The sequence below is a fragment of the Aureobasidium namibiae genome, assembly GCF_000721765.1.
Source record: "Aureobasidium namibiae CBS 147.97 unplaced genomic scaffold scaffold_2, whole genome shotgun sequence".
Classification (NCBI taxonomy): domain Eukaryota; kingdom Fungi; phylum Ascomycota; class Dothideomycetes; order Dothideales; family Saccotheciaceae; genus Aureobasidium; species Aureobasidium namibiae.
The window spans coordinates 859673-886324 of NW_013581207.1; the positions used below are offsets into that span (position 1 = coordinate 859673).

Here is a 26652-nt window from a genome sequence, read left to right on the forward strand (position 1 = left end):
CATCTATAGGCATACGTTTCTCGTTAATGTTCAAGGCCATGTCCTACATACATTTACAGCAAAGCGTCTAGCACCTTGTCTTGTAGTCTGTTCAGCTGTCCCTTCATAAGCCTGACCGTAAAATCCAGCGCCATGTACTTTTGCTTGTAGTCAATCTCTGACTCCGGCATTCTGGCGACTTCCTTGATCATATCCTGCGCTCGAGCTTCTGCATCGTTCGGATCCACCTCTTCCTGCCCGATCTCGAGTCCGACTGCACAAAACTTGCCTCCTACTCCACCAAACCCAGCGGACCAACTGACGTCAAACTTTTCTTTGACCCTCTGTGCATGTTCATCTGGTCCGATGAGTTCCTCAATACCATCGTCTCGGATCGCGAACCTCTGCACGGTGATCTCCTTTTCTTTGCACGGCGTTGCAGAATCGAAGCCAAGCTGTCGCGATACACCGAGCCAGCTCGTTGCCGCGATACGAAGAGCATCGTCTCTCTTGTTGTCCGAATCTGCTTTGGGAACGCCGAAGCGCTGAAGAATGGCATCGGACAGGCGCACCGCTTCAGGACCCAACAATCTGCCTTTCCTGCCGGATAGATCTGCACGGAGGAGGTCAGCGGCGAGGACTCGCTTGAGAGCCTCGTATGCAAGGCCCACCTCGGGCTCCGAGTCATGATTCTGACGCGTGGCAGGAGTTTGTGAAGCAGGCCGGGTTCGCGATTCAAGCCAACCAGAAGCTGTAGGCTCAGTGTCCATGGGCACCAGACCTTCTGATGTTTGGTCGAACGGCTCATTTGCAAGCACTGATGGTGTAGTAAGTTGGATTGGTCCCCCGGTGTTTTCTGGTACTTGCAAAGAAAGACGTCCGCGCTGTCGTCGTGGAGGAGCATCATCATCTACCGGTTTGGACATCATAAATACAGGTTTGTGCAGTGGTTTCGTATAGGCGTTGGGACGCAGAAGGTGTGGTTCGGTATCATAAGTCATCAAAGATACGGCTGGAGTGCTTCTTTGTGAAGCTGACACCTCAGCGTTCGGATCTGCCGGGAACGTGGTATACGGGCCATCCTGGATCGATCGATTGCCAGGAGGTCTGCCTCGAGCTCTGGCGTTGTTGGCATTGGCGCTTGTCCAGGCGGAAGACACTGCAGGACCATGTTTTCTACGAGATCGGGCGCGAGACGATCCGGGGGTAATGGCCGACATGGGCTCGTCGTATGCTGACAAACCTGGTGCTCTGGGCTCAAGTGCTGACATGGGATGAGGAGTCGTAGCCGTCTCATGAGATTCTCCACCTAGCCAATGAATATGTTGTGGTGGTCGGGCAGCTATTGCGGAATGTGGGATCGGTCGCCTCGAGGCCGCATTTGTAGATTGCCACATGTCACTCTCGTGATTTTCTGCAGGTCTGGCGCTCAATGGAATTGCAGCTGCAGTGTAAGATGCCTGCGGCTGGGCATAAAGAACTCTCCCCTCGTAGGAAAAGGACGTAGTTAGTAGAGGCTTCTTAGGAGGAGCCGGATCTTTCTCTGGAGTCTCGTTTCGCTTGCGACCTCTCTTGGGACGGAAAGACGGATCCAATGCTCTGATGGCAAGATCCTCTTCAGCTGGAACACCATCTCGACCTCTCGCGGGATGAGGGTCGTGTGGTGGAGGCAGATCCAGGTAGTAAGAGTGCTTCTTCCCAAGCAGATACTCGAAGAAGGCGTCGACATGCATTGCACGCATCCAGCGCTAAGACAAGTGTAAGCTGCAGGGAACATGCGAAGACCAGAGACGCGATGCGACTGACCTTTAGTCTGACAGAGTACTGTTGTACTTTCTGAACACTACCACCTCTCTCTGCTGAAGGGGGCTCGACGCCCAACTCCAGTGCTAGCTGAGTCCATGTCTTGATCTCCTTACTGTCGAACCTTTGAACAAGCTGCCACAATGTGAATATACTGAAGTCTTTGCCATCACTACGCGGTGGCGTTTGGAAGATGCGTTTCAAATCAGAGGTATCAATGTCCAACGGGAAATACGGATTACAATACAGGATGAAGGCAGCATAGGCGTCGACAATGGTCTCTTCGGACACATCGCGTTGCGGCAGAGCACGTTGAGTGAGTGGTGCAGACGAGCGAGTAGGTAGCACTACGGCGTGTCTTGGGGACGCAGATGTCGACTCATGCGGCATGTCGCTATCAGCAGCCCCAGTAAAGAGCGAACTGGGTGTCGCATTCACCGACTCCATGTCATAGTCGTGACCTAGGCTGTCATCATGGGCATTTGACGAGGCCGGAGAGCTGCCAGCGCTCTCCATCATGTCCTCGGACACATCTCTATGCGCCATATGCTCAAATGCTTCGTGGTCGATAGAGTTTGCAACACTTCCGAGCTCGGAAGCTACAGCTCCAGGCGCGTCGAGTACCCGGACGGGCCGAGGAAGACGTGCGATAGAACAAATGTCGAGGCCGAGGGTGAAGGTGATGGACACTGGCTTCCGGTTTCAAGACGTGACGTCTAACTTAGTCGGCTTTTGCTGTGAGCGAGAGGTTCGAATAACGGGTCAATTGACTGATTCTGACGGAAGATCTGGAGAAAAGGGGGGAATTGCGAGATATGCAGCCAAAAGTCGTGGTTGCCTCTGATCCTTGCAGCACTATATTTGATGCCTGTGCATGGGCAAAGACGATCAACACAAGATCGCTATGAGGTTCTTGACCAGTCGGAGACGGGCCTTCGACGCGCATGGGAACTCATGCTATCGTCAGGATACCACTCGCTTCTACACGTTATCATCTTCTTGCTTCGAGTGTCGGAAACTTAACGATCAATTGACACGAGTTCTGTCCGGACCCTGAGCTCTTGCCGATCTCGTTCTTTCACATGTGGGGAACGCAACCTCGGCTGCTTGACCCTCTCCAAGGTAAAAGCTACGCCTGACGCAGCTGGACACAATAACTTTATCGAGGCATAAGAGCTTTCTCCTTTCCCTACCTCCTTACTCGAACTTCGAAACATCGCTGTGGCTCTTGAAACATACTACTATAGCTCACCTCTCTCTGCTCCTCACTAAAATCGGCAGATCGCTCACACTTTTGCTCCATTTACATACATTCCTTTCTGACCATGTCTCAATCCATCTCTGTCAAGGACGAGTTGCAGAAGTCGACTGCCACTGCCCCTCCAGATGCAGTCTCTCAGCAGTCTGACAATGTCGCCCACGCTCTGGCTGGCTCGGGTGGTGGTCTTATCTCCATGGCTCTGACATACCCTCTGATCACCTTGTCAACACGCGCCCAGGTCGAGTCCAAGAAAGCCGATACCAACGTGCTTGAAGCAGCCCGCAAGATCGTCGCACGCGAAGGTGTTCGCGGTTTGTATGCTGGTCTGGAGTCCGCTCTCTTCGGTATCGCCGTCACGAATGGAGTCTACTACTACTGGTACGAGTGGACCCGTGCTGCTTTCATCAAAGCTGCAAATGCTGCCAACCGCCCCAATGCCAGCAAGCTCAGTACTTTGGAGACTATGCTTGCCGGTGCTCTTGCTGGAAGTGCAACTGTGCTCTTGACCAACCCTATCTGGGTGGTCAACACGCGCATGACGGCGCGCAAGAACGAGAGCGACGAAAGCGCTCTTCCTACCGTTGAGGGCGACAAGCCAAAGAAGAAGCTCAGTCCCAGCACCATCGGCACGCTCTTGGCCATCATCAAGGACGAAGGCTTTATGAGACTGTTTGCGGGTGTGTTGCCAGCTCTTGTGCTGGTTGTCAACCCTATCCTTCAGTACACCATCTTTGAGCAATTGAAGCAGTATCTTGAGAAGCGCCGTCGTGTCACTCCCAAGGACAGCTTTTACCTTGGTGCTCTGGGCAAGCTGGCAGCTACCAGCATCACCTACCCTTACATCACCGTAAAGTCCAGAGCCCATGTTGCCGGCGGACAGAAGGAGGGCATGTTCGACAGCTTCTCGCGAATCTTGCGTGAGGAAGGCTGGGCTGGTCTCTACGGAGGTGAGTGGATCCTCAATCACGATATCATCATCCAATACTGACGATTCATCTAGGCATCGGCCCCAAGGTCACTCAGAGTGTTATTACTGCCGCTTTCCTGTTTGCTTTCAAGGACGCTCTCTACAATGCAACAGTCAAGGCTCGTAGAACCGTTGCTCAAAAGGCATAGAGCCTGATGATCGAAGAGCGAGGCCGACCGGTCAAACAGTGATGTCAGATATGTACGAGGTGCATGGCCTATATATAGGCGTGCAAGGAAGATGGCAGCAGCGAATGCGTATGACGATGGCCGTCACGGATAACTAAGCGATGCGAGAATGAAGCGCCCCGATGATAGAATGGAGTTTCGAAATGTTTTACTTCAACCTTACTTTGCATGAAAATTGTATATACCCTTTCCTTCAGACCCATTGATCACCAACTATCTCGTCGCCGCAAAAAGATCATCCTTGATCTCATCCCAGCTCTTCTCACAACCCACAACAGCAACGAAAGAAGCCTTGCTAACACTCAAACTAATAACCGTAAAAACACCCTTTTCCACCAACTTTGCAAGGTCGACGAGTAACTCTTCTACCGAGCGATTGGAGGATCTGCGCCAGGTGGAAAAAGTGCTGGGGGCGTACATGTTGTGCCATATTACATCGACTTCATCGTTGACTGTGCGAGGTTCATCAGAGACTGGGTTTTATTCAGAACAATTAGCATTTTACTCGAGACAACTGACGGGACGGTATTACCTGCTGTGTTGCCGAGATTAGAAGTCGAAGACATGGTGATTCTTGAGATAGATTTTGAGATGTCGTGCGGTTGTGAAGACGAGGGAAAAAGATTGCGACCGGGCTGAAAGCCATGAATCCTTCAACTACTGGTAGATTGGAGCCTTGCTAGCATCAAATTGGTTCGTCATGATGATTTATGACTGTGACGGTTATGTACAGCAGATACAGAATGCTCAAATTGGTATATGCAACTACTATAACACCCAAACAGTTCACATTCTTGACATGTTCCGTCAAGACGAATTGTCTACTTTCTCTTTCTCGAAACACCTGCCTTACTCTGAGCGTCAGAGCTCGAAGTCTCGGCCTTGACAGAAGTGGTATCCTCTTTAGGTGCAGACTTCAAGGGCTGGGCAGCCTTCTTCTCCTCGACTTCTTCGTCGTCACCGCCCTGGCCAAACTCGTTGACACGAGTGTGGTCGACCTTGTATGCCCAGGCCTGGTAAAGGTATACGAAGAAGATGACATCATCACGTAGGGTAGCCAGACGATGCAATGTTGGCATCTTGATGGTGAAAGCGAAAAGATCGTCAATGAAAGTGTTGAGGAACTTGTAGGTCATGGCCTTTGCGGGCATGTGTGCGACGCTCTTGAGGCGGTAGTTGATGTACAAGCTGGGGACCATCATGAGGAAACCGTATGCGTAGACCGAGCCGACCAGAGTGGCAATGATGAAGCTGTACCAGCTCTTGTGGGTTTCGTAAACAAGTGAGTATCCAGCATAGGCGAGTAGAAGCGGCACAGCGACCATGTACAAGTAGCGGAAGGCAATCTCGTCGTACTCTTGAGTCTTCTTCTCGACGTCGGAAAGCTTGTGCTTGTCCTCAAAGACAACACGGTAGGGGATCAAAGAGCCTTCTGGAGCAGCACGAACACGTACATCAACAGCCTTTGTGACCTTCCAGGCCTCGATGGCGATACCCATACCTTGACCAAACAGGATCATCCAAGAAGTGTTCTCGTTGTTGTCCATCAGGTACAGGAAAATGACGCTCTGCATGAAGACGTTGGCGAGGATGGTGCGAACCGACGTTCCGATGTTGTCCTTCTTCTTGCGCCAATGGCTAACGTCGTTCTTGAAGGCCAGCATTTCGAAGATCATGTGCAAGATACTGACGAAACCAGTGATACCGAGAAGGTACATGTTTGTGTCGAGCAGGACCTCCTTGATCATTTCGAGCTCACTGCCATCACCACCTCCAGCGGTGGTCTCTCCGCGAGCACTCTTTCTAGCATTCTCCTTCATGCCCTCGTCCATGCTTGCCAAGATGCTGAATTTCCAGTTGGGGTCGGTCTGCAAGTCGAGGTTGAGAGGCATCTCGGTAATGGTCGAATTGAGCTCGGTCATCTGGGAGCGGAGCTGCCAGAAAGTGTTCAAGTAGAGGACGGGGTAGTACCACGCGTTTTGACCAGAGTCATCACGGGCGCCGGTGGTTTCCAGAGAGACGAATTGACGCATTGCTGGATGCATCTGGGGGTAGACAGGGGTTCCGATGTTGGGGATGATGGATAGAGTGAAGTTGGGGTGGTAGTAGTTGGAGATGGTGGGACCCGAGACTACATCTACAGCTTGGTCTTCGGCGTCAGAAGAGTCGAGAAGGTTGCGAGTTTTGTGGACCTTTTTCTTTGCCAGGTAGTTTGTCAGGGGACGGGTAACGCGGTAAGCCTTGAAGGAATCGTAGCCAGGCTGAGTAGGATCCATGACGCTTCCGGACTGAGAAATGTAGATGTGTGCCCAAAGGGTTCCATTCTCTTGTACTGCTTGGGGGATGGCGATTGTGGTTTGAACGTGGCGCTTGTCCGACCAGTCACCGTAATGGTAGTTGCGCTCCTGGAGGACCAGAGAATCGGCGGGCATCTGGCTGAGGGCAGGCATGGCGAAGGACGGCGAGACATACATGTTGATGTCCATGGAGGTGTTTAGTTGCCACAGAGGCATGATCATATTGGGGACGGCGCTATGAGGGGAGACAGAAGGCTGCTGGCCAGTACCAGGGGCGACGGTAGGGACAGGAGCATTGTCGGCCTGCTTCTGCTGCTGAATACCTCCGGTGACTTGCTTGATTGCAAAGTTGACAAACATGAAGATGCCGACCGTCTGAGCAACCTGCTTGGTGGTTGACTGCAAAATGTCAGCGGACGCGCATGGCTTCGAGGATGCGACTGTTGCTTCTGACCAGCCAGTTGGTGCCCTGGGCGGGCTGCTGCTGTGCTGCAGACATGGCGAGTGCGACTCTTCGTTCCCGAAACTTGTCAGGGACAACAAGAAGTGTCGCTCAGAAGCAGGGCAGAAATATCTGGCCTCAATTGTCAAGCCACTCTCAACCCTCCAGCCCTTTGAGCTCCGACCTCCGCGTTATCGAGCTGTCGGCTCTCGGAGATAATCCCGATCAAACCGTTGTCCGCACGGTCCACTTGTCAAGCACCTGAATGCGTCGCTGTTTCAACATCCGAATCGCGTCTTTGACCTGCGACTATCCTCGGACCCAAGTAGAAATCTATCCTACCCTTCGGACAAGCAGCTCTAAACCTCCATCTTCCGAACCGCCTGGTCTTTCGAGACGTGGCGAGTGAGCACGTGCTGGAGCCTTTGCCTCAGTCACAAGCTGCCTGCAAGACACAGGACCCAAGTGACCGAAGTCCCGAAACGTCATTTACGACCTTAGTGGATATTGAGAATAATACCGTTGCTGCCTGCACCGACTGCAACACCACAACACCTATAGCCCTTCCTATACACTGGAGCTGCACAACCTCTGCGAGCCCCAACTTGTCCATCGCACCCACCACCACACCTCCAGCCGCCCGTGACTTCCTGCCCTTATCGCCCGAGTCATCGTCAAGTCTAGACGAGGTCGCCTCGATCAACTCCCTATCCATCTCTTGCTTCCGCCCCTAGCCATCCGACTCGGCTCGCTACATAGCATATCATCATTCATCGGGCAGCCTTGGCTAGGCGCTGCAGCTGCCTGTCATGTTCTCTGAATGTAAGCCCGGCCAAAACAGGTCCTCACCCAAGGCCGCGTGACTGACCAACATCAGATGCTTCGAAATTCCTCGCGCAATCTCAAAGCCGCCTCTCCTTCACTCAGAACGACCCTGACACTCGCTCTCGCAATCCCCTCGATCGTCGGCGTCAGCCTGCTTCGGGCTCTCGCTACGTTCAACGCACCTCGATGCCCACGCCATATCAACCTTCGGGTTCCGTCTCATATCTATCCCGCTTCCCATTTGCTGCCCGTCCGCGACAGGAAGATGTGCCATTATTCCAAGGTTTCGAGCAAGAGGATGAAGAGACACAGCACGAGCGCGACATGGCAGATTATCTAGCTCTCCAAAAATCTCGCCGCAATTTCATCCCCAGCCATCTTACAGAGTCGTCTGAGCTTGAAGACCACAACCTCGACTCTTCCATTCTTGCTTCACGAGCCAGTCTCTCGGCTTCGAAACAAAAGTCGCCTATGGTCGATGTGGAGCTAGGCTCGACTGACAATGATGATGCTTACTCGGATTTTGACAGCATTGATAGAGAACTCGACGCTCGCCCGCCAGCCTTCCAGACGTTTCAGCCTTCGGTACCTCCTCCACGATCCACCTTCCTTCCGCAAGAGACAGATCCTGAATCAGCCTATGCTCATCCGAGGCCGCCTAGTCCGGATAACGATAGTGTCCCACCTACAGTCATTCTCCCAGCACCAGAGCCACCACGCCATGACATGTTCTGGTCCCAGCTATACAAGATTTGCGTCTTTGGCATGTTTGCGACATTTGTATTGGTCTGGTTCCACACTTCATCGCCAAACTCCAAAAAGCCTTTGGGCGATACAATTTACTCCGCCATGACTTCTTCCATCAACCTTCTACTCTGGGATACAGTTATCACCGTGATGGTTGCTATGCTGTGGTTGGCTCTTCTCCGCGAGTATGTCCGCGTTCTGGTCTTCCTGATGCTCGTCTCGGTCCCGGTTATCCTCTTCTCCTTTTCGCTGTACCCCTTCATCTCAAGCTACAAGGGTGCTTGGCACGGAAATAGTGTTCAGGACAAAGTCATGCGCTGGTTCTCTTTCGTGCCAGCCGTCATCGCTTGCGTCTGGGTCTACTCGGTCTATAAAGGTCGTCGCTCGCTCGGCAAGGCAATCGGCATCCTCGAATTCGCCTGCCGCATCGTCACAGCCTCCCCAAGCCTGACTTTGCTAGGATTCGGTACACTAGGAGTCGTCGTCTGCTTTACCTGGATCTGGATGGGCATGTTCACCCGACTCTTCCTGGGTGGCCACATGTCGAAGCTTCAGACCTTTATCATCGATCTCAATACGTGGTGGTTAGGCTTCTTCTTCGTCATGGTTTATCTGTGGACTCTAGGCATAATCGCTGGAGTACAAAGAGCAACAACTGCTGCCACCGTCTCGCAATGGTACTTCCATCGTCTGAGTGTCCCAGCACCGTCGTCCAACACGGTTGTACGGGCTTCATTCATGCATGCGACTGGTCCAATGCTCGGCACGATCTGCCTTTCGACTTTCTTGTCGCTACTGATTCGCTTGCCTCTTATTGTTCTTCCTCGACGTATCGCTAGCCTTGTCACTCTCTGCGCATTCTCTATGGTGCCGACCTCGCTCGCTGCCCTCACTAACCCTCTGACACTCACCTATGCTGCTATTCACTCTCAGTCTCTGAGTATCAGTGCCCGAGGCTTGTCTCAACTACACTTTGTCTCCAACACCTCGCCTACGACCACGCTCAATCCATCTGTCTTTGCCGCACATCCGGGTTCTGGTGGGACCATGATGCCGTATCGCCTGGCTAAGCTGCTCCTACACGCAACCCGCTTCATCATGTCATTCGGCCTTGGTTTCGGTGGATGGGTGTCTACAGCACGAAATGTGCAGTTGGCAGGCGGCGGTTTCAAGGGCAGTCTCTATGCCTATGTCGTTGGTCTGATAGCAGCTACAATTGGATGGGCAGTCTTGGGAGCTATCGAAGGCGTCATCGGCGGTGTGGTAGATGCAAGTGTTGTTTGCTGGGCCAGCGAGACTGGTGGTAGGAGTGGAGCAGGCGAAGCAAGGTATTGCCGCGAGGCGGGTGAGCTTTTTGGAGAAGGAGACTATTAATCTTCTTCTGGCTCTGGGCACGACGTCTTCTTCTTTTCTTCTCTCTTGGATTATTCATATTACTGGATTGCTGGCGTTTTCTTTCTTCTCATGGCACAAGATACCACTGGGTGTGTTGAATTTCTCACGAACAATAAGGGGGCGTTCTGGGTTTTTGGGTTGCTGGGAGGAAAGGTGGAAAGGGTACTCCTGCAGATATTATACAGAAACACACTTTCGTTATTTGAAGTATTGATTGCATCATTTATCTGATTTGATGAATTTACAGAAACGGAGAAGGGAGCACTGTATGGAGTCTCCTCCCTTGCATCCACTCTTCCTGTCACCCCTTACCAAACGCCTTGAGCTATGCATGCCATGTATCAGAAAAGCAACCCTGCTGAGAAGAAAAGGTTTATCGTGCCGTCGTGTTTGAGAAAAAAGATGCTTTTCAGATCTTTAATGCCTTGATCGATCTCCGCATCTAGCCAAGTGTCTGACCAGGGCCCCAAGACGAAGGCACAGGGTTCTTGGGTCCCTTTGATGTCTTTGGAGCTTGGATCTCCAGACCAGCTTGAACCATGTTGATCTTGTGCAGCTTCAGACGCAAGGCATGTTCGATCTCGTCCGCAGTCTCAATGACGCCACGGTGGGCATCTGCGCGAGAGTCCTTGGGTGGTGCAATCAGCAGTTGATCGACCGTGTCGATTCTGGCGTTGAGGATGCCGCGGTTGATCATGTCGACTAGCTCTGTCTCCATCATTTGAGGTGTGCCTCCTTGTTTGGGGAATGCTTCGGACAGAGCGGACAGAGTGACCTGCGAGAAGGGGACAAAGTATTGGACAATGCTCTTGCTGCGGATAAGATGATACAACATGTTGACGTGAGGACCGAGGAAGATGTCGAGGAGGTAGTCTGTACGGTAGGCTTCGAGGATAGCGAGACACTGGCTGTACTTTGCGCCGCAGAAGAAGGAAATTGCGCGACGAATATGTGGTTCTAGTTCGAGGAAGTTGCGGAAGTTTGCGTTTTCGAGGACAGAGTCTTGGAGTTGCTGGCGGTCCATGGAGGCTAGGGCACAGAGACCTCCGTATACTGCAATGTCGTTGGCGCTCATGACGGCATGAGAGAAGTCGATGTTTGCGACGGGGCCGATGGTGGCGTATGAGGGGTCGACTGCGAGGAAGGCGTGGGCAGCGGGGCCATAGTTGCCAGATCCTAGGTAGCCCAAGCCGGTGCATGCTTGAGAGACAGAGTCGAAGCGGGGCTTGTCTTCGGGACGGAGGGTTAGAGAGCGAGCCTTTTGAGCGGTCGAGACGGCCGAGATCCAGTTGGGCGAGACGATGTTGATGTATGCCAGCTTCAGCGTCATCTCGGCAATGTGCTTGGGAGTGGTGCAGAACTCGCGCATCTTGTGGTAGGCCTTTGTTGCCAGCTCCAGTCTGTGCATGTTGAGGAAGTGAGTGCCGAGGTCTTCCTGGCCCATCCTGATGCTCTCCTTGATGAGGTTGTTCTTGTATCCGCGTAGCTCATTCTCCAGACGTTCCGTCTCGTGCTCGTTCAGCTTGTTGGTCTTTTCAACCCATGCGGTGTCGACTTCGGCCAAGGCATCGTCAGGGCTGATTTGGTGGAGCAGTTTTGTGAGATCGAGGTACTGTTGGGTGTCCTTTGCGTTCTTGGAGGCGGGGATGGCCAGATGGAGGGCATCGAGAGCTAAGGGGGGACACAGATGGGCAATGTTGCTCAGACGGTTCACGCGTGCGTATTCTGGAGTCTTGGGTGAGCTGGGGCAAGAGCGGTGGTGTAGCGAAATCATCACGACATACGGTCATAGTTGGCGGCATAGCTCTCCAGGTCGAACTTTGGCGCGTCTGAAACGATGAGGCCGCCATTTGCTCTCCGGTCGGCGAAGTATGGACTTTGGTCTACTGGTTGCGCCATGGTTGTGTGGTGAGATGGCTTGTCTAAAGTGTTTGGTTGTGGGTGCTGGTGAATGACGGATGCATTGATTCTGCCGGCGTTGGCGTTGGTCGGGCCCGAGCTGCCACTTCACCGCCTTGACTACAGCGCCTGCCGAATAGTCGGCGATGCTATCGATCAAGCTCGAAACAACGGCGAGCGGCTGTCATCTCTCATGGCTATGGAGCTCCCTCTTGCTCTACCTGCCTGCGAGCGCGGGCAATGACCTCTTACGGCACCCCCGGAAAAGCATAACGAAAGCCCGCATATGCCGCACCTCATATTCGGCTGAAGTTACATCCCACGCTCTGCCTTGAGTCGCCGTACCCCGGCCCGACTGAATCTTGGTTTGGCAAAAAACTCGAGCTTCAACAAGTTTCCCTGACTCACTCGTGTTTGAACTCTGTTGTTCTACATACCACTGTCCTGTCTCTCGCTTGCTTGCGTTTAGCCTCTCAATCTATCCATCTCGCCTTTCCTCCCGATACCGTCATCGTATACCAGGATCGCTGACTTGACCGTGCGTCCCCCGGAATCCTTCTTGGAAGTGACGCCGAATTCGCTGTCCGCGCTCCAGCTGTCATCCTTCTGAATACCCAAGTGTATTCTCAAACCACATCCCACTGTCATGGCGTCGACCACCGCGACTCTCAAGGAGACGGTCAAGGAGACTCTGCTCGGTGTCGAGGAGGAGGCTCAGCTTCCGTCCCAGACGCGTGCCGAGTTCATGCAATATGCCACAACCGATCCCGAGTCCGGAGACCACTACATGGGCGAGGAGGAGTTCGTCAATGCCATTGCTCCCGAGTCTGAGGATTACGTGCGCATCTCTGAGCCTCTATATTTCCGCCAATGCTGACTTTGAACAGCACAAGATCAAGCGTGCGCAGTATGCCGTCCTCTTCTCCATTGCCGACCGCCGCAAGACTGGTCGCGTAACCCTCTCCGACTGGGCTACCTTCAACAACCTCCTAGCAAAGCCCGATGCCGAGTATGAGATCGCTTTCCGTCTTTTCTGCGACCCCAACACTGGTGTCGTTGACTTCAACTCGTTCAAGGAAGCTTATGCTCGCAACCGCTCTCCCGACAACATTCCCTTCGACTGGAACTCAACATGGGCCTCCCTGTATGTTGGCGACCGCAAGAACAGGCATAGCATGACCTACCCGCAGTTCGCCCAGATGCTGCGTGGTCTGCAAGGAGAAAGAATCAGACAAGCATTCCACCACTTCGACAAGGACGGCGACGGCTACATTGACCCCGAGGAGTTCGAGCGCATCATCCGCGAGACCGCCTCGCACAAGCTGTCCGACCACCTTCTCTCCAATCTCCAGACCCTCTGCAACATCTCGCCCGGCAGCCACATCTCGTATGCCAATGTACGCGCTTTCCAAAACATCATCCGCGACATGGACCTTGTCGAGTTGGTCATTCGCAACGCTGTCGGAAAGACCGACGACGGCAAGATCACTCGTACCGACTTCTTGAACGAGGCCGCTCGCATCACTCGCTTCTCTCTGTTCACCCCCATGGAAGCCGACATCCTCTTCCACTTTGCCAGCTTAGACCAGCCTTCCGGCCGTCTAGGAGTCTCCGATTTTGCACGCGTCCTCGATGCTTCCTGGGCGTCTCACCACACAGTCTACGGCGCCGCTACTGGTGCTGCTGCTGACGTTGCCGCTGCCGCTGTTTCCAAATCAAGTTCCTTCCTCCATGGTGTTCTCGTGTCCGCACATCACTTCGCACTCGGTTCCATTGCTGGTGCCTTTGGTGCTTTCATGGTCTACCCCATTGATTTAGTCAAGACCCGTATGCAGAACCAGCGCAAGGCCCGTGTCGGTCAGCTCCTCTACAAGAACTCGATCGATTGTTTCTCAAAGGTCATCCGCAACGAGGGTGTGAGAGGCTTGTACTCTGGTGTACTGCCCCAGCTCGTTGGTGTAGCCCCCGAGAAGGCCATCAAGCTGACAGTCAACGACCTGGTCAGAGGAAAGGCTTCAGACCCCACGACTGGCGAGATCAAACTTCCTTGGGAGATTATCGCTGGTGGTAGTGCTGGTGCTTGTCAGGTCATCTTCACCAACCCTCTCGAGATTGTCAAGATTCGTCTGCAGATCCAGGGTGAGGTTGCCAAGTCACAAAAGGCTGTCGAGAAGAGAAGTGCCATGTGGATCGTGCGTAACCTCGGTTTGGTCGGTCTCTACAAGGGTGCCAGTGCATGTTTGTTGCGTGATGTCCCATTCTCTGCCATTTACTTCCCTACATACAACCATCTCAAGAAGGACTACTTCGGAGAAAGCCAAAACAAGAAGCTCGGTAAGTCAATATACCCATCATGGTAGTTTCACAATTCCTAACATGTGGATCTAGGTATCTTGCAACTGTTAACCGCAGGTGCCATTGCCGGTATGCCTGCAGCATATTTGACCACTCCTTGCGACGTTATCAAGACTCGTCTGCAAGTAGAAGCCCGTAAGGGAGAAACCCAGTACACATCGCTCCGCCATTGCGCCAAGACTGTTTGGCAAGAAGAAGGTTTCCGTGCCTTCTTCAAGGGTGGACCTGCCCGTATTCTTCGTTCTTCGCCTCAGTTCGGTTTCACTCTCGCTGGTTACGAGCTTCTGCAAAATCTTCTCCCTCTTCCTGGTGAGGAGCACGACCTCGGACCTCGCGGCAGCCTCGAGCCTGCAACCGGATTGCAAGAGGCAAAGGCACCGCTTCCTTACTTGAGGAGTAGAAATGCGCTCAAGATCATCCTGGACCTTGATGTTGGTTTCGGTAGCCCCAAGCTGCCCGAGGGCCAGAAGTTCACTGGTATCCCCGGCTTCCGCTGAGCAGTCTCTATGCGATGGTCATATTGGTCGATAGATTAGATCTCTGGTCATAATAGGCCATGCTCTTGGTCCTTGTTTGACAGTAAAGTTTCCTTTTGGGAGGAACAGGTGGAAAAAAGCGTGCAATTCGCATAGCGTTCGAGGCGTCTAGGCTGGATCATGGTCGAATCTAGTGGCAGTTGTTCTATACAGCAAATGTACGATATTTACAACGAGCACTCGAGTCTGCGATGACCTTCACAATGTTTACTACCTACTTCTCGATGGATATTTGACTCCGAGACAGACGATTTAGAAAGCACGATAGATGGGGAGCACGAGCGAACGTTGTTCGGCTGCCCGCCCAAAGCTTGCCGACTCAAGCCGAATCTGTACTCCCGATTTTTGACACACTCACGCTCGTGAGCAAACTTCAAGCGTCAAGTCTATCGCCATCGTCATTCGCATTCTTGGTCGATATATTTCATTGATAGCAAACATGATAGTCTCACTTACTGCTAACAAAGTCTGGGCTGAGTTTGTTCCGAGCTGCTGATTCATGCTCGCTGCTCTTTACACGCGTTTGACCTGGCGACTAGTTGATGATATTCAAGAATACAACAATTCGTGTTTCATTGATAGCATCACAGCTGCGATTGATGCGAAAGCAAACATGTGAGTGAGAGGAGATTTCGTGGAGAGTCGATGTGGGGCGACTCAGCAAAGGTGAACGAGAGGGTCAACTCGAGACCAACCTCACTTCTGGAATCTACATCAAAGCGACCAAACAACTTCAGTACTACCGGAGAGACCGCGGGTCCACTGTTCTAGCATGCAACATTTCCAACATCTTCTCATGCAATGAGCTGGCGAATGTCGCGAGTCACGTGATTGCATTGTGACTTGAGGTCTGATTAACCTACTCTCCGACACATGGCATCTGTGGGGAGATCGACGGGAACTATGAATTGGGGCAGCAGGGGACATGGTTCCTGGATGCTCTACGATGTCGTCTGCTCGATTGCGAGGCCAGGGAAGGTCTAGGGGGTTGCGGAACGGGCAGGACAGGTTCTCTGCAGTTTCTGCGATCAGATTCGACCTTGGTCTTATTCATATAGCATGAGTTTCGCGATAGAACATCCATCCGGTTGTGCCTCGAATTAAAGCTCGAATCAGTGAGTTTCGATGTTCGGATTGTCGCCAAGACTTGGTATCAGAGATCACTTCTCCCGCCAATTCGTTTTCTCCCCTTTCCATCATTACCATCATTTAATGACTTGAATTTATCGAAGAGCATCATCAGCGTGCTCCATGTCGTGCAAAAGAGGACGCGTTTGTTTGATACACTGATTGCAAGGTTGAGCTTTCGCCAATTCGCTGCAACGCCAACACTTGCGCACGCGCAGTACAACCCACCAGCCGAACGCGTAATAGTCGACCACCGTAACCACATCTCCGTATCGATATATGCATACAGTCTCCGTCTGAGTGGTGCGCGACACACTGAGTCTACCCACACGACACCGGCAGCCTGGACCCTGCATCGCGCATTCTATCGCTTGACACACCATGCCCAAGCGTCCGCGCTCGTTCAGACGTCCCGAAGACTTCACCAAGAGTGATTCTGCTGACGGGGATTACGACGACGCGCATGTCAACTCGTCTCCCAGAAAAGTGAGAAGCGCACGTCCCAAGAAGTCCAAATCCCACAACTCGCGCAAACGCCAACGCAGAGACGACTACGGTAGCGACGGAGTCGTTGACGATAGCGACGATAACGACGAGGGTTCTTTCGACGAAGATAGCATCGAGGAAAGCTCTGGTTCCGAGGACGAGGAAGATTCGCCGGGCCCCGGCAAGCGCAAGAAGCGCAAGGCTGCTCGTATCCCAGTACAGTACGCCGAATCCGACGAAGACGCCGAGGGAAGCGACGACGCTATTGCAGAGCTTCCGCAGCCAAAGCCGATCACACGTTCGCTCATCCTCAAGCTTCGTATCGCGCCAGAAAAGTTGGAACCCTTTAGGGACGCAGAAAAGATGAGCAATCCGCGTAGATCAACAAGGGCGAACAGCGCCAGGATATCGGTGCGCGGTACAACGCCTGCCGCCGAAGGCTTTGGCATGTCGACCAGACGCAGCAGTCGCGCCTCGGTAGCGCAAGAGCCTTTGGTAGCGCTTGGTGACTCTGGCAAGCATGCCCACACTCAAGGCGCTCGTCAGGCATCTTTCACACCCGATCCTCAATCTGCTAGAAATACAAGAAGCAAAGGTCACAAAAAGCCACCACCTACCACTACTGTCAGTGCAATCATGGAGGTTTCTCAAGAAGAAATTCCTGCCTCTCAAGATTACGGCGAAGTCCCCGAGTCCTTCGATAGAGAATTGCGCGCATATGCCGAGCCTGCACCCAAGGAGGAGGAGGAAGACGATACAGCTGGAGCCGCGTCCCCTTTCGTCTCGGATGTGCGAATGGAAGAACCAGAACCGATTGCTGAGGAAGCTGATGCCGAAGGAGAGGAAGACGATGACGAGGATGAGGGTCCGATTAATACGAACAAGCGCAAATTGAGGGTAAGCCAAGTGACACTGCCTGATGACTTGGTTGTGTCTGATCTTCTTGTCCAGTCACAGCAGAAGACTGAAAGTCCGCCACAGCGAGGCCGCGAGGGACGAAGACTTAGGCCACGCACGCGTAAATCGAATGGTGAAGCTAGTAGCGACTTCGAGCCTCCAGTCTCCGGTGGTGAAGAAGCTTCCAGCGCCGACGAACTGCAGATCTCGCCCAAGAAGAATCAGAAGAGCGACGACTCGAGTAGTGGTGGTGGCCGCCCCAGGCGATCTCGACGCACAGCTGCTAAGCGTTCGCGCGAATCTTCGGAGGAACAAGTCGATCCAGACGAGGTTGCCGACGAAGCTGATGAGCTGCATGAAGAAAGGCGTCGTAACAAACGCCCCCGTCGCAGTAGACGTGATGACATTGTTTTTGAAGGCACAACTTTGCGTAACAGGTCTAATAGACCTGATTACCGCATCTTCAGACCTGAAGTTCAACAGGCTGATGAGGAGGAAATAGTCGCACCGCCAACGTCTCAGCGGAATCGTCGTGCAGCTGGGCCTTGGAGATCTCTGTTCTCGACTTTGGGTCCTTTCGGCGGCGCTGGCGGTCCCACGCCTGTGTTCGGTGGTGAAGGTGCAGAAGCTGCTGGTGGAGCCGACTCTGACAGTAGCGACGATGACATGGCTCAGAAAATGCCTCGCGGTGTTGGAGGCACTGTAGGCATGACACCAACCGCTGGTTCGGCACCCGGTCTTTTCCCACAAACTCACAATACAGACGCTGGCGCGTCGACCGCTGGTGGTTTGTCCAACTTCGGAAAAGTCAAGGACAAGAAGGCCTTGGCCGATGCTGATCCCTTAGGCGTGGACCCGAATGTCAATTTCGACGGTGTCGGAGGTCTTGAAGACCATATCGACAGACTCAAGGAAATGGTCCAGCTTCCACTCATGTACCCAGAGATCTTTCAAACGTTCAAGGTTACCCCACCTCGCGGAGTTCTGTTCCACGGACCTCCTGGAACTGGTAAAACACTACTTGCTAGAGCCCTTGCTTCCAGTGTCAGCACTCATGGCAAGAAGGTCACATTCTACATGCGTAAAGGTGCCGATGCACTGAGCAAATGGGTCGGAGAAGCTGAAAGACAATTGAGATTGCTATTTGAAGAGGCAAGAAAGACGCAGCCTAGTATCATCTTCTTCGACGAGATTGATGGTCTTGCTCCTGTTCGATCAAGCAAGCAAGAGCAGATTCATGCATCGATTGTTGCCACTCTCCTCGCTCTCATGGATGGTATGGACGGGCGCGGTCAAGTTATTGTTATTGGTGCCACCAACCGTCCCGACTCAGTCGATCCCGCTCTGCGCCGTCCTGGTCGTTTCGACAGAGAGTTCTACTTCCCACTTCCTAACGTCAAGGCTCGTCGTGCTATCCTCGACATCCACACAAAAGGATGGGAGCCTCCATTGAAACCAGAATTCAAGGATCAACTTGCAGCTTTGACCAAGGGATATGGTGGTGCTGATCTTCGTTCGCTCTGCACAGAAGCTGCTTTGAACGCTGTGCAAGGAACCTTCCCCCAGATCTATTCTAGCAACAAGAAGTTGCTCATTGACCCTGCGCAGATTAGGGTCAAAGCCAAAGACTTTATGATCTCGGTCAACAAGATCGTACCTTCCTCCGAGCGATCTGCGGCTTCCGGTGCTTCGGCTTTGAAACCCAATGTCGAGCCACTGCTCAGGGATGCACTTGCGAAAGTGTCGGCCATCATCGATGATATTATACCTCAGAAGAAGCCGACAACAGCATTGGAAGAGGCCATGTACGATGACCGAGATGACGAGCATGGCTTCGAGAAGGAGAATCTCCAGCGAGAGTTCGAAAGCTCCAGGATCAACCGTCCAAGATTGCTCATTAGCGGTCTTGAAGGCATGGGTCAGCAGTACATCAGTGCTGCGTTGTTGGCCAAGTTTGAAGGACTTCATGTACAATCTTTTGACATGTCGACATTGCTTAAGGATTCTACAAGAGTAAGTTTGTGTCATTGAGAGTGTCACAATCAAGCTGACTTTTTCGCAGTCACCTGAAGCAGCCGTTGTTCAACTGTTCGAGGAAGTCAAACGCCACAAGCCTAGTGTCATCTATCTTCCCAGCATCGACATTTGGTACGAGACAATGGGACAGCAAGTCATCAAGACTTTCAATGGTCTCTTGAGGACCTTGGCTCCCACAGATCCAGTACTGGTACTTGGTGTGATGGAACTGAGGTCTAACGAATCCAGCCCCAATCATGAAATGATGAGGGAGCTGTTCAGCCGTTCGAAGAAGAATTACTTTGTCTTGGATAGACCTGGAGAAGTAAGTCTTGTCCTTGATTGTCCCTTCGTGCAGATTGCTAACGAACACGTACAGATGGCTCGCAGAGAATTCTTCAGCAAGGCAATGAACTACATTCGACAATCACCGGCAGAGTTCCCTCAACCAGAGAATCGTAAAAAGCGTATCCTACCAGTCCTACCCGACGCACCAATCATTGAGGAAGAACAAAAGGCACCAAGCAAGGCAGAGATCAAGGCACAAAGAAAAAAGGACCGCTTCACGCTCAACAATCTCAAACTGCTCATCCAACCAGTCATGGATCAGATCAAGCTCAAGTACAAGAAATTCAGAGTCGGTGTCATAGATGAAAACCTGATTGGTTATCTCTACGATGAGCAAGACCCGAGCATCGTCACAACCGATCTGGATCGCGAGGCCGCGCAACAGCTGAGACCCTTCGAACTAGCCAAGGACGCGAAGGGCACTACGGTTCTGCATGAAACTGTCACCGGCAAGCAATACTACAATCTGGAAATTGTTACCATTGAGAAGCGCCTGTCAAACGGATACTACAAGCGACCCAAGGATTTTCTTACAGATATCCGAGCACTTGCCAAGGACGCAAAGAACAGTGGCGATCCAGAACGCTTACTCAAGGCTAACGAGATGTTGGCGAACGTTGAAGTTGACATGATGAACCTCGAGGCGATAAACCCTGTACTGGTTGCGGAGTGTGAGGCCGTCTACAACCGCGAGCTAGCTCGTGAGAAAGAGCAAATCGAAACGGCCAAGGCAGAAGGACGTGAGGTGCCCATCATCACACCAAATGTACCACCTGATGTCTCGAATACCATTACCGAGCAGTCTAGTGGACCAGTTCATCTGGGAGAGGAAGTGCCTGGGCCACGCATGTTGCATCCTTTCACGCCGGCCAGACCTTTGGGACCCAGTCCATTGTCCAATGGTTACACGAATGGCTCAAGGGTCCCTTCCAGAGCACACGGCGAGCCTGAGATGCCCGACAGCCAGGAAGTTTCTCTTGTCAACCCTCAAGAACGCGCTGGGTTCGTTCAACCTTATGCGACTCCATCTGCACAGGGCTCACAGCCATACCACACACATACTCAGACCAGTGCATTGACACGGATAGCACCTGGTTCAGCACATCACGATTACTATAACAGCGCGTCTTCGACTAGCTCGGGCCAAAAGACAAGCAGTCACAGTCACAGGAGTAGTGCTCCGTACTCGATCATCACCAACGCTTCTTCGAACGGCGCGCGCAACGATGATGCCCCAGACTTCAGTACTTTGCCTCATCTCGAAGGTGGCAGCCAATTGCCTAATACGCAGCCACCAGACATGTACGGTTCGCAGCCGTCGCAGTTGTCGCCGCAAAGAACCATGGGTCCACCGCCAGCAAGCAGCCAGCCTCATCACCATTCGTTTGCAGTCCAGGCGTTGCTTAACGAGCCGCAACTCATCCACGCTGATTCCGGTCTTCTGAGGAGTCTCGATGATCAGATGGTGCGCAAGTCGAGCGGACTGAATGTCGAACAGCTGGAGCAGGTCATGGCGAACATCATGGACGCGATCTGGAGGACAAAGGGCGACTGGAACCGCAACCACGCTGTCTCGGCAGTATCTGACACTTTCAACGAGACTATTCGGGATATTGAGGAGTGCCAGGCCATTCTGGCGCCCAGCCAAGACGAGTAGGACGAGTAGGCTGGGATGGAGTAAGAGGCATGCTGGAATAGCTTAGATGCTGTTCTCTGGCTGGCGTGTTTATTCTGGCATACAGATACAAGTGATAATGCTACATGCTAATGAAATTATTCTTCCATCCTTCCGTGTCTGTGTTCCTGACTTGCATGTACAGTCTGATTGAAACGGTAGAATTTCTGCGCGCGCAAGTCCAGCTTGCTTTTGTAGTGACCCTGTTCTGTACTCGACCATGCTCTCTGTCCACCATCTCGTCACCTGCGGTCTATCACAGCTCACTTAACAAGTAACTGGCCCTCCTGTGTCCCTAGACTGACGCCATTGAGTTGTCGCTGGGTCTTCGTGAGTGACAATGTCGCAAGAAGGTTTTTCGATCACAACCACAATGGAAGCTTGAGGGAAGGGCTACCAAATCACCACTCGTTTGAATGACACTCAAAATATAAGGCCAGTGCCGAAAAAGAAACGTTGTTTCTCTCGTGCAAAATACAGTTACTTATAATGCGATACATCTTCCTCTCCGACACACGATTCAAAGGTCAGCAGTCCTGCAAGTCAAAGTAGGTAGCAGCGGCTGGACTGCCCAGGACATGGCGGGGCAACGCTTGAATGCGGCTCAAAAAAGTTCTCAGGGTAAAGGCGAAGAAGGTTTGACACCTCGGTCGGCGCTGACCGCTATCGGTCCTGCTACGAGATGGCGAATAGAGCTCCAGGTAAATGAATCGTAGGCGATCTGGTCATATTGAAATTCGAGAGCATTTAGCAGGACGAGTATTACCTAAGAGTTGGTATGATAACAAGCGTGGGCTGTCATAGAATGGACAAAACTCAGCGAAGCTAGGGCGAACCGGCAGATGATTCGGGATGCTTGCAGTTATTCGGTACTTCTCATTTCACGCCATGGAGGGGCATATGTATATCGATGTAGAGTCTCTGTAGCTTTCTTCTTCTCTCCTCCCTCCTACATCAAATTCACCCATATCGCAAACATGGTCAGACTTCCCTTCCACGCCGAGCACATTGGCTCTCTCCTCCGTCCTGCCGACCTCCAGGAGGCCAAGACCAAGGCTGCCAACAAGCAGATCTCCGACTCCGAGCTCGAGGCTGCTGAGCACAAGGCCATCACCCACATTGTCAAGCGTCAGCAAGATGAGGGTGTCCGTCCCATCTGCTCGGGCGAGTACGACCGCAAGGTCTACTTCGGTGGCTTCTTCGAGGAGCTCGACGGCTTCGAGGAGGTCGACGACGCTCCCTGGGACCTCTACAGACTGTCTGCTCCTCCAATTGCTGCCCTGAAGAAGGCCGGCCTCAAGTACCCCATGACTGTCGTCTGCAACGGCAAGATTGAGTACAAGCACAGCCCCTACCTCAAGAAGTGGGAGTACCTCAAGTCGCAGGTCCCCGAGTCGCAGTGGGACCAGTGCAAGTTCACCATGCCCCCGGCTCCCTACTTCCATCTCCGCCTTGCTCCCGGCAAGTGCTACCCCAAGGAGGTCTACTCCACCGATGCCGCCTTCTTCGCCGACCTGGCCGAGGCTTACAAGAAGGAGTTCAAGGTCCTGCACGACGCTGGCCTCAAGAGCGTCCAGATCGATGACCCTACTCTTGCCTACTTCTGCTCCAAGGACATGCTCGAGGGTCTCAAAGCCGACGGTGTCGACCCCGATGAGCTCTTCGACCTGTACTGCAAGGCCCACAACGACTGTCTCGAGGGCCGCCCCGAGGGTCTCCACGTTGGTCTCCACATCTGCAGAGGTAAGCTATACTGCCACATGAACAGCAGCCATCAGTATACTAATCTCGCACAGGTAACTTCTCCAAGTCGATGCACTTCTCCCAGGGCTCGTACGAGCAAATCGCCGAGAGATTCTTCAAGACTCTCAACTACGACACCTTCTACCTCGAGTACGATGATGCCCGCAGCGGTGGCTTCGAGCCCCTGCGCTTCCTCCCCAAGAACAAGAACGTCGTTCTCGGTGTCGTCAGCACAAAGGTCGCCGACCTCGAGGATGCCAAGGAGATCAAGGAGAAAATCCTCGAGGCCGCCGATATCATTGCCAAGGGCCAGGGCGTCAGCCGCGAGCAGGCCATGGAGTGCATCGGTATCAGTCCCCAGTGCGGTTTCGCCAGCACCGGTGTCGGTGCCGAGGCCATGACCGAGGACAAGATGTTCGCCAAGCTCAACCTTGTCAAGTCGGTCGCTAACGAGCTCTGGCCCGACCGCGCCTAAGTGTCTGGATGACTGGCACAAAGGTGTGGTGGGGGGTGAGCAGTACGATAGCATTCGAATGAAGCTCTAACGAAAAAGATTTCATGCATGGCGTCAAAGGATATTCAACATTTTGGGAAGCTATGTGTTTACGTTACTACGAGTATATACCCGGTGTCAACCAGCCGGAGGAGAAGGATATTGGAGGTGGATACACTGATTGGATCAGAAAAGTTGGCCCTAGATTTGGAAGCCACGACTGCATATAAAAGTACAGAGATACAGACACATGAATAACACATGTAACGCTCGTGAGAGCCGACGTCATGTCACCCAACAGTATTACTGCCCATTGTGGTGGGTATTCGAGTTGAAAGGATCGATTTGAAAGTGTGCCCATGAATGACGAGGAGATGCACTGCGCCGTGACAAGGTTCAGTGTCATCGACAGACAGCGAACGCCGTCCCAACAATGCTGCCGTGAGGGGTTTCGGGAAGAACACTCCAAATTGTGCATCACGTCCTGCATGATCCCAAGAGTCAGAAGCACAGCAGGTCAGGGGAAAGACAGTCGCTGCGGCCTGAGAAAAAGCAAAAAAGCAGTCACCGAAAGTGGTACGAGTCCTGAAGCATCTCGAACGGTCATGGAAAGAAGCACAGATGTTGGGTCAATCGCCGGGCAGAAGCTCTCCCCAAGGACTGACCCGCAAAAAGCAGCAACAGTCAGCCAACGCTCGTCAGTGTCAAAGTATCGCGATCAAGGACGGCGATGTAAGGATTGGAGACGCGAGAGCCACACCCGTGTCCCCCAGACCAATGCACCGGCGGCGGAAGGCTGCAGTCAAGAGAGGTGGAAGAAGGTCGAAGATCGGGGCAATTAGGAAGAATGCCAAGGACGAACAGGAGAGATCAGCAGAGATGCTGTTGGGGCGCTTCACCGCGCTTGAGCCTTTGGCAAAGGGGGCTTGCTTCAACTTGTGGGGACGCGATCGCCCATATTATGGAATTCGCCGCTCGGGAGAATCCAAGCAAGACGAGTAGGGATTGGCAACCAGAGTAGTGGGCATCAGAGTCGGGAGGCACAATGAGAAGTCACAGGCACAGCACGAGGGCTTTGTACAGGTCGGAAAACAGCGTTTGATAAGGTGGCCGAGGTGGAAGCAGCAAACAGAAGACAAATGTTGAGAAGGTTCGATGGTCAGCCAGATGGCATGAAACGCACGATTCACCGAGGTTAATCTGGCTCTGGAAGTTCTCGCCTTCCAGGGTCATCGCTTCTAGCGCGTGGGCGAATAAGAGCTTGGGGACAATTATTGCCATTTTTCAGACCGCACAACGACACCGTGTCCCTGTCGATTAAAACCCGCGCTCCTCCTGTCCTTCTCTTGCATCCTGTTCGCTCATTCGTTCTGTCATCCACATACAGGCTGCGACTTGTTTCTGCCTCTGCCCCAACAAGTCTTGTTGCATCTTATCCCACTTGACACGGCAACTTGCTTTTCTGCTTGGCTTGCCCCGTCTCTGCCTCTCCTTATCACTGCCAATTCCTCCAATTGAGCTCCCGCTCAAACGTCTTTCACTTTCACAACAATCGCAATGGCATCTTCCACTGCTCTCCCCGTCCAGAGGGGCGCTGTCCAGCGCTCTGTCACAGCACAATCGGTCGCCAGCTCGTCTGCTCCCTCGCAGGTCGTCAGTCCCGCCGACTCTCCTCGCAATTCTCCCTCGACCAGCTCGTTGTCTTCGATGGGCTCCGTCGATGGTGAGGAGCTCAAGAATCAGTGCGGATCCTTGATCGACACATACGGCAACGAGTTCAAGATCCCCGACTACACCATCAAGCAGATCCGCGAGGCCATCCCTGCCCACTGCTTCGAGCGCTCTGCTGCCACTGGTTTCTACTACATCGCCCGTGACATTGTCTGCATCGCTACCACCTTCCTCCTCGCCCACAACTTTGTCACTCCCGAGTACATTCCCTCAACTCCCGTTAGAGCTGGTCTCTGGGCCCTCTACACCGTCCTTCAGGGCTTGTTCGGTACCGGTCTTTGGGTCATTGCCCACGAGTGTGGTCACCAGGCTTTCTCTCCCTCCAAAACTCTTAACGACACCGTCGGCTGGGTCCTGCACTCTGCTCTCCTCGTCCCTTACTTCTCTTGGAAAATCTCCCACGGCAAGCACCACAAGGCCACTGGCAACATGGAGCGCGACATGGTTTTCCTTCCCAAGACCCGTGAGGTTTACGCCGGCAGAGTCGGCCACGCCATCCACGAGCTCTCCGAGTTGATGGAGGAGACCCCCATCGCTACTGCTACCCACATGATCCTCCAGCAGCTCTTCGGCTGGCCCTTGTACATCATCACCAACGTCACCGGCCACACCAACCACCACAAGCAGACGGAGGGCAAGGGTGAGGGCAAGCGCAACGGCTTCTTCGGTGGTGTTAACCACTTCAACCCCTCCAGCCCTCTTTACGAGCGCAAGGATGAGAAGCTGATCCTCCTGTCTGATGTCGGTCTCGCCTTGACCTGCACTGCCCTTTACTTCATCTACCAGAACTTCGGTTTCCAGAACCTCCTTGTCTGGTACCTTCTTCCTTACCTTTGGGTCAACCACTGGCTCGTTGCCATCACTTTCCTCCAGCATACCGACCCCTCGCTTCCCCACTACGATGCCAACACCTGGACTTTCACTCGTGGAGCCGCCGCCACCATCGACCGCGAGTTCGGCTTCATCGGTCGCAACCTTCTCCACGGCATCATCGAGACCCACGTCCTCCACCACTACATCTCGACCATCCCCTTCTACCACGCTGATGAGGCCACCGAGGCCATCAAGCCCATCATGGGCCAGCACTACCGCAGCGATGTCAAGGACGGTCCCATCGGATTCATGAAGGCCATTTACAACAGCGCCAGATGGTGCCAGTGGGTCGAGCCTTCCGAGGGTGCTCAGGGTGAAGGCAAGGGTGTTCTCTTCTTCAGAAACCGCAACGGTCTCGGTGTTCCCCCTACCAAGCTCTCTGCACCTGGTGCTGCCAAGTCTGGCATGACCCTCGGTGGTGACAGCGATGCCGAGTAGATGATTTGTTTGCACACAAAAGATTGATTACTGCGATTTTGCGTTCAGCATGCTTTCTTCGAATTCCTTCATTCTTCGGACAAATCCTTGGGCAAATCAACAGCATGGCACAGGCGCAACCTAGCGCTGG

At 53.0% G+C, this 26652-nt stretch overlaps 10 protein-coding genes across 10 annotated transcripts; 6 read left to right on the plus strand and 4 right to left on the minus strand.

Annotated features, from left to right (window-relative positions):
* Nucleotides 1-53: 53 nt before the first annotated feature.
* M436DRAFT_39088 (uncharacterized protein) lies at nucleotides 54-2172 on the minus strand (the record flags this gene model as incomplete). The annotated part of the gene is made up of 2 exons (XM_013575481.1): nucleotides 54-1727; nucleotides 1786-2172. The coding sequence occupies 2 exons, from the start codon at nucleotides 2170-2172 to the stop codon at nucleotides 54-56; spliced, it is 2061 nt and encodes a 686-aa protein (XP_013430935.1).
* A 935-nt stretch (nucleotides 2173-3107) lies between these two features.
* M436DRAFT_38841 (mitochondrial carrier) lies at nucleotides 3108-4159 on the plus strand (the record flags this gene model as incomplete). The annotated part of the gene is made up of 2 exons (XM_013575432.1): nucleotides 3108-3990; nucleotides 4044-4159. 2 exons carry the CDS (start codon nucleotides 3108-3110, stop codon nucleotides 4157-4159), a joined length of 999 nt encoding a protein of 332 aa, XP_013430886.1.
* Nucleotides 4160-4411: 252 nt separating this feature from the next.
* On the minus strand, nucleotides 4412-4764 carry M436DRAFT_78434 (uncharacterized protein; the record flags this gene model as incomplete). The annotated part of the gene is made up of 2 exons (XM_013575894.1): nucleotides 4412-4671; nucleotides 4731-4764. 2 exons carry the CDS (start codon nucleotides 4762-4764, stop codon nucleotides 4412-4414), a joined length of 294 nt encoding a protein of 97 aa, XP_013431348.1.
* A 255-nt stretch (nucleotides 4765-5019) lies between these two features.
* On the minus strand, nucleotides 5020-6994 carry M436DRAFT_37608 (cleft lip and palate transmembrane 1; the record flags this gene model as incomplete). The annotated part of the gene is made up of 2 exons (XM_013575214.1): nucleotides 5020-6894; nucleotides 6950-6994. The coding sequence occupies 2 exons, from the start codon at nucleotides 6992-6994 to the stop codon at nucleotides 5020-5022; spliced, it is 1920 nt and encodes a 639-aa protein (XP_013430668.1).
* An 822-nt stretch (nucleotides 6995-7816) lies between these two features.
* M436DRAFT_38586 (uncharacterized protein) lies at nucleotides 7817-9883 on the plus strand (the record flags this gene model as incomplete). Its single annotated transcript, XM_013575387.1, has 1 exon — nucleotides 7817-9883. A coding segment is annotated over one exon (2067 nt), but the record flags the coding sequence as incomplete, so codon positions are not given.
* A 463-nt stretch (nucleotides 9884-10346) lies between these two features.
* Nucleotides 10347-11803, minus strand: M436DRAFT_38016 (COP9 signalosome-like protein complex subunit 1; the record flags this gene model as incomplete). Its single annotated transcript, XM_013575285.1, has 2 exons — nucleotides 10347-11629; nucleotides 11689-11803. 2 exons carry the CDS (start codon nucleotides 11801-11803, stop codon nucleotides 10347-10349), a joined length of 1398 nt encoding a protein of 465 aa, XP_013430739.1.
* Nucleotides 11804-12449: 646 nt separating this feature from the next.
* Nucleotides 12450-14655, plus strand: M436DRAFT_37522 (calcium-binding mitochondrial carrier protein Aralar1; the record flags this gene model as incomplete). Its single annotated transcript, XM_013575199.1, has 3 exons — nucleotides 12450-12641; nucleotides 12691-14137; nucleotides 14192-14655. The coding sequence occupies 3 exons, from the start codon at nucleotides 12450-12452 to the stop codon at nucleotides 14653-14655; spliced, it is 2103 nt and encodes a 700-aa protein (XP_013430653.1).
* A 1548-nt stretch (nucleotides 14656-16203) lies between these two features.
* M436DRAFT_37875 (AAA-domain-containing protein) lies at nucleotides 16204-21226 on the plus strand (the record flags this gene model as incomplete). The annotated part of the gene is made up of 4 exons (XM_013575259.1): nucleotides 16204-17205; nucleotides 17302-19218; nucleotides 19268-19546; nucleotides 19601-21226. The coding sequence occupies 4 exons, from the start codon at nucleotides 16204-16206 to the stop codon at nucleotides 21224-21226; spliced, it is 4824 nt and encodes a 1607-aa protein (XP_013430713.1).
* Nucleotides 21227-22221: 995 nt separating this feature from the next.
* M436DRAFT_38082 (UROD/MetE-like protein) lies at nucleotides 22222-23462 on the plus strand (the record flags this gene model as incomplete). The annotated part of the gene is made up of 2 exons (XM_013575296.1): nucleotides 22222-22987; nucleotides 23041-23462. The coding sequence occupies 2 exons, from the start codon at nucleotides 22222-22224 to the stop codon at nucleotides 23460-23462; spliced, it is 1188 nt and encodes a 395-aa protein (XP_013430750.1).
* A 1575-nt stretch (nucleotides 23463-25037) lies between these two features.
* On the plus strand, nucleotides 25038-26522 carry M436DRAFT_38074 (putative delta-12 desaturase; the record flags this gene model as incomplete). The annotated part of the gene is made up of 1 exon (XM_013575294.1): nucleotides 25038-26522. One exon carries the CDS (start codon nucleotides 25038-25040, stop codon nucleotides 26520-26522), a length of 1485 nt encoding a protein of 494 aa, XP_013430748.1.
* Nucleotides 26523-26652: the final 130 nt, after the last annotated feature.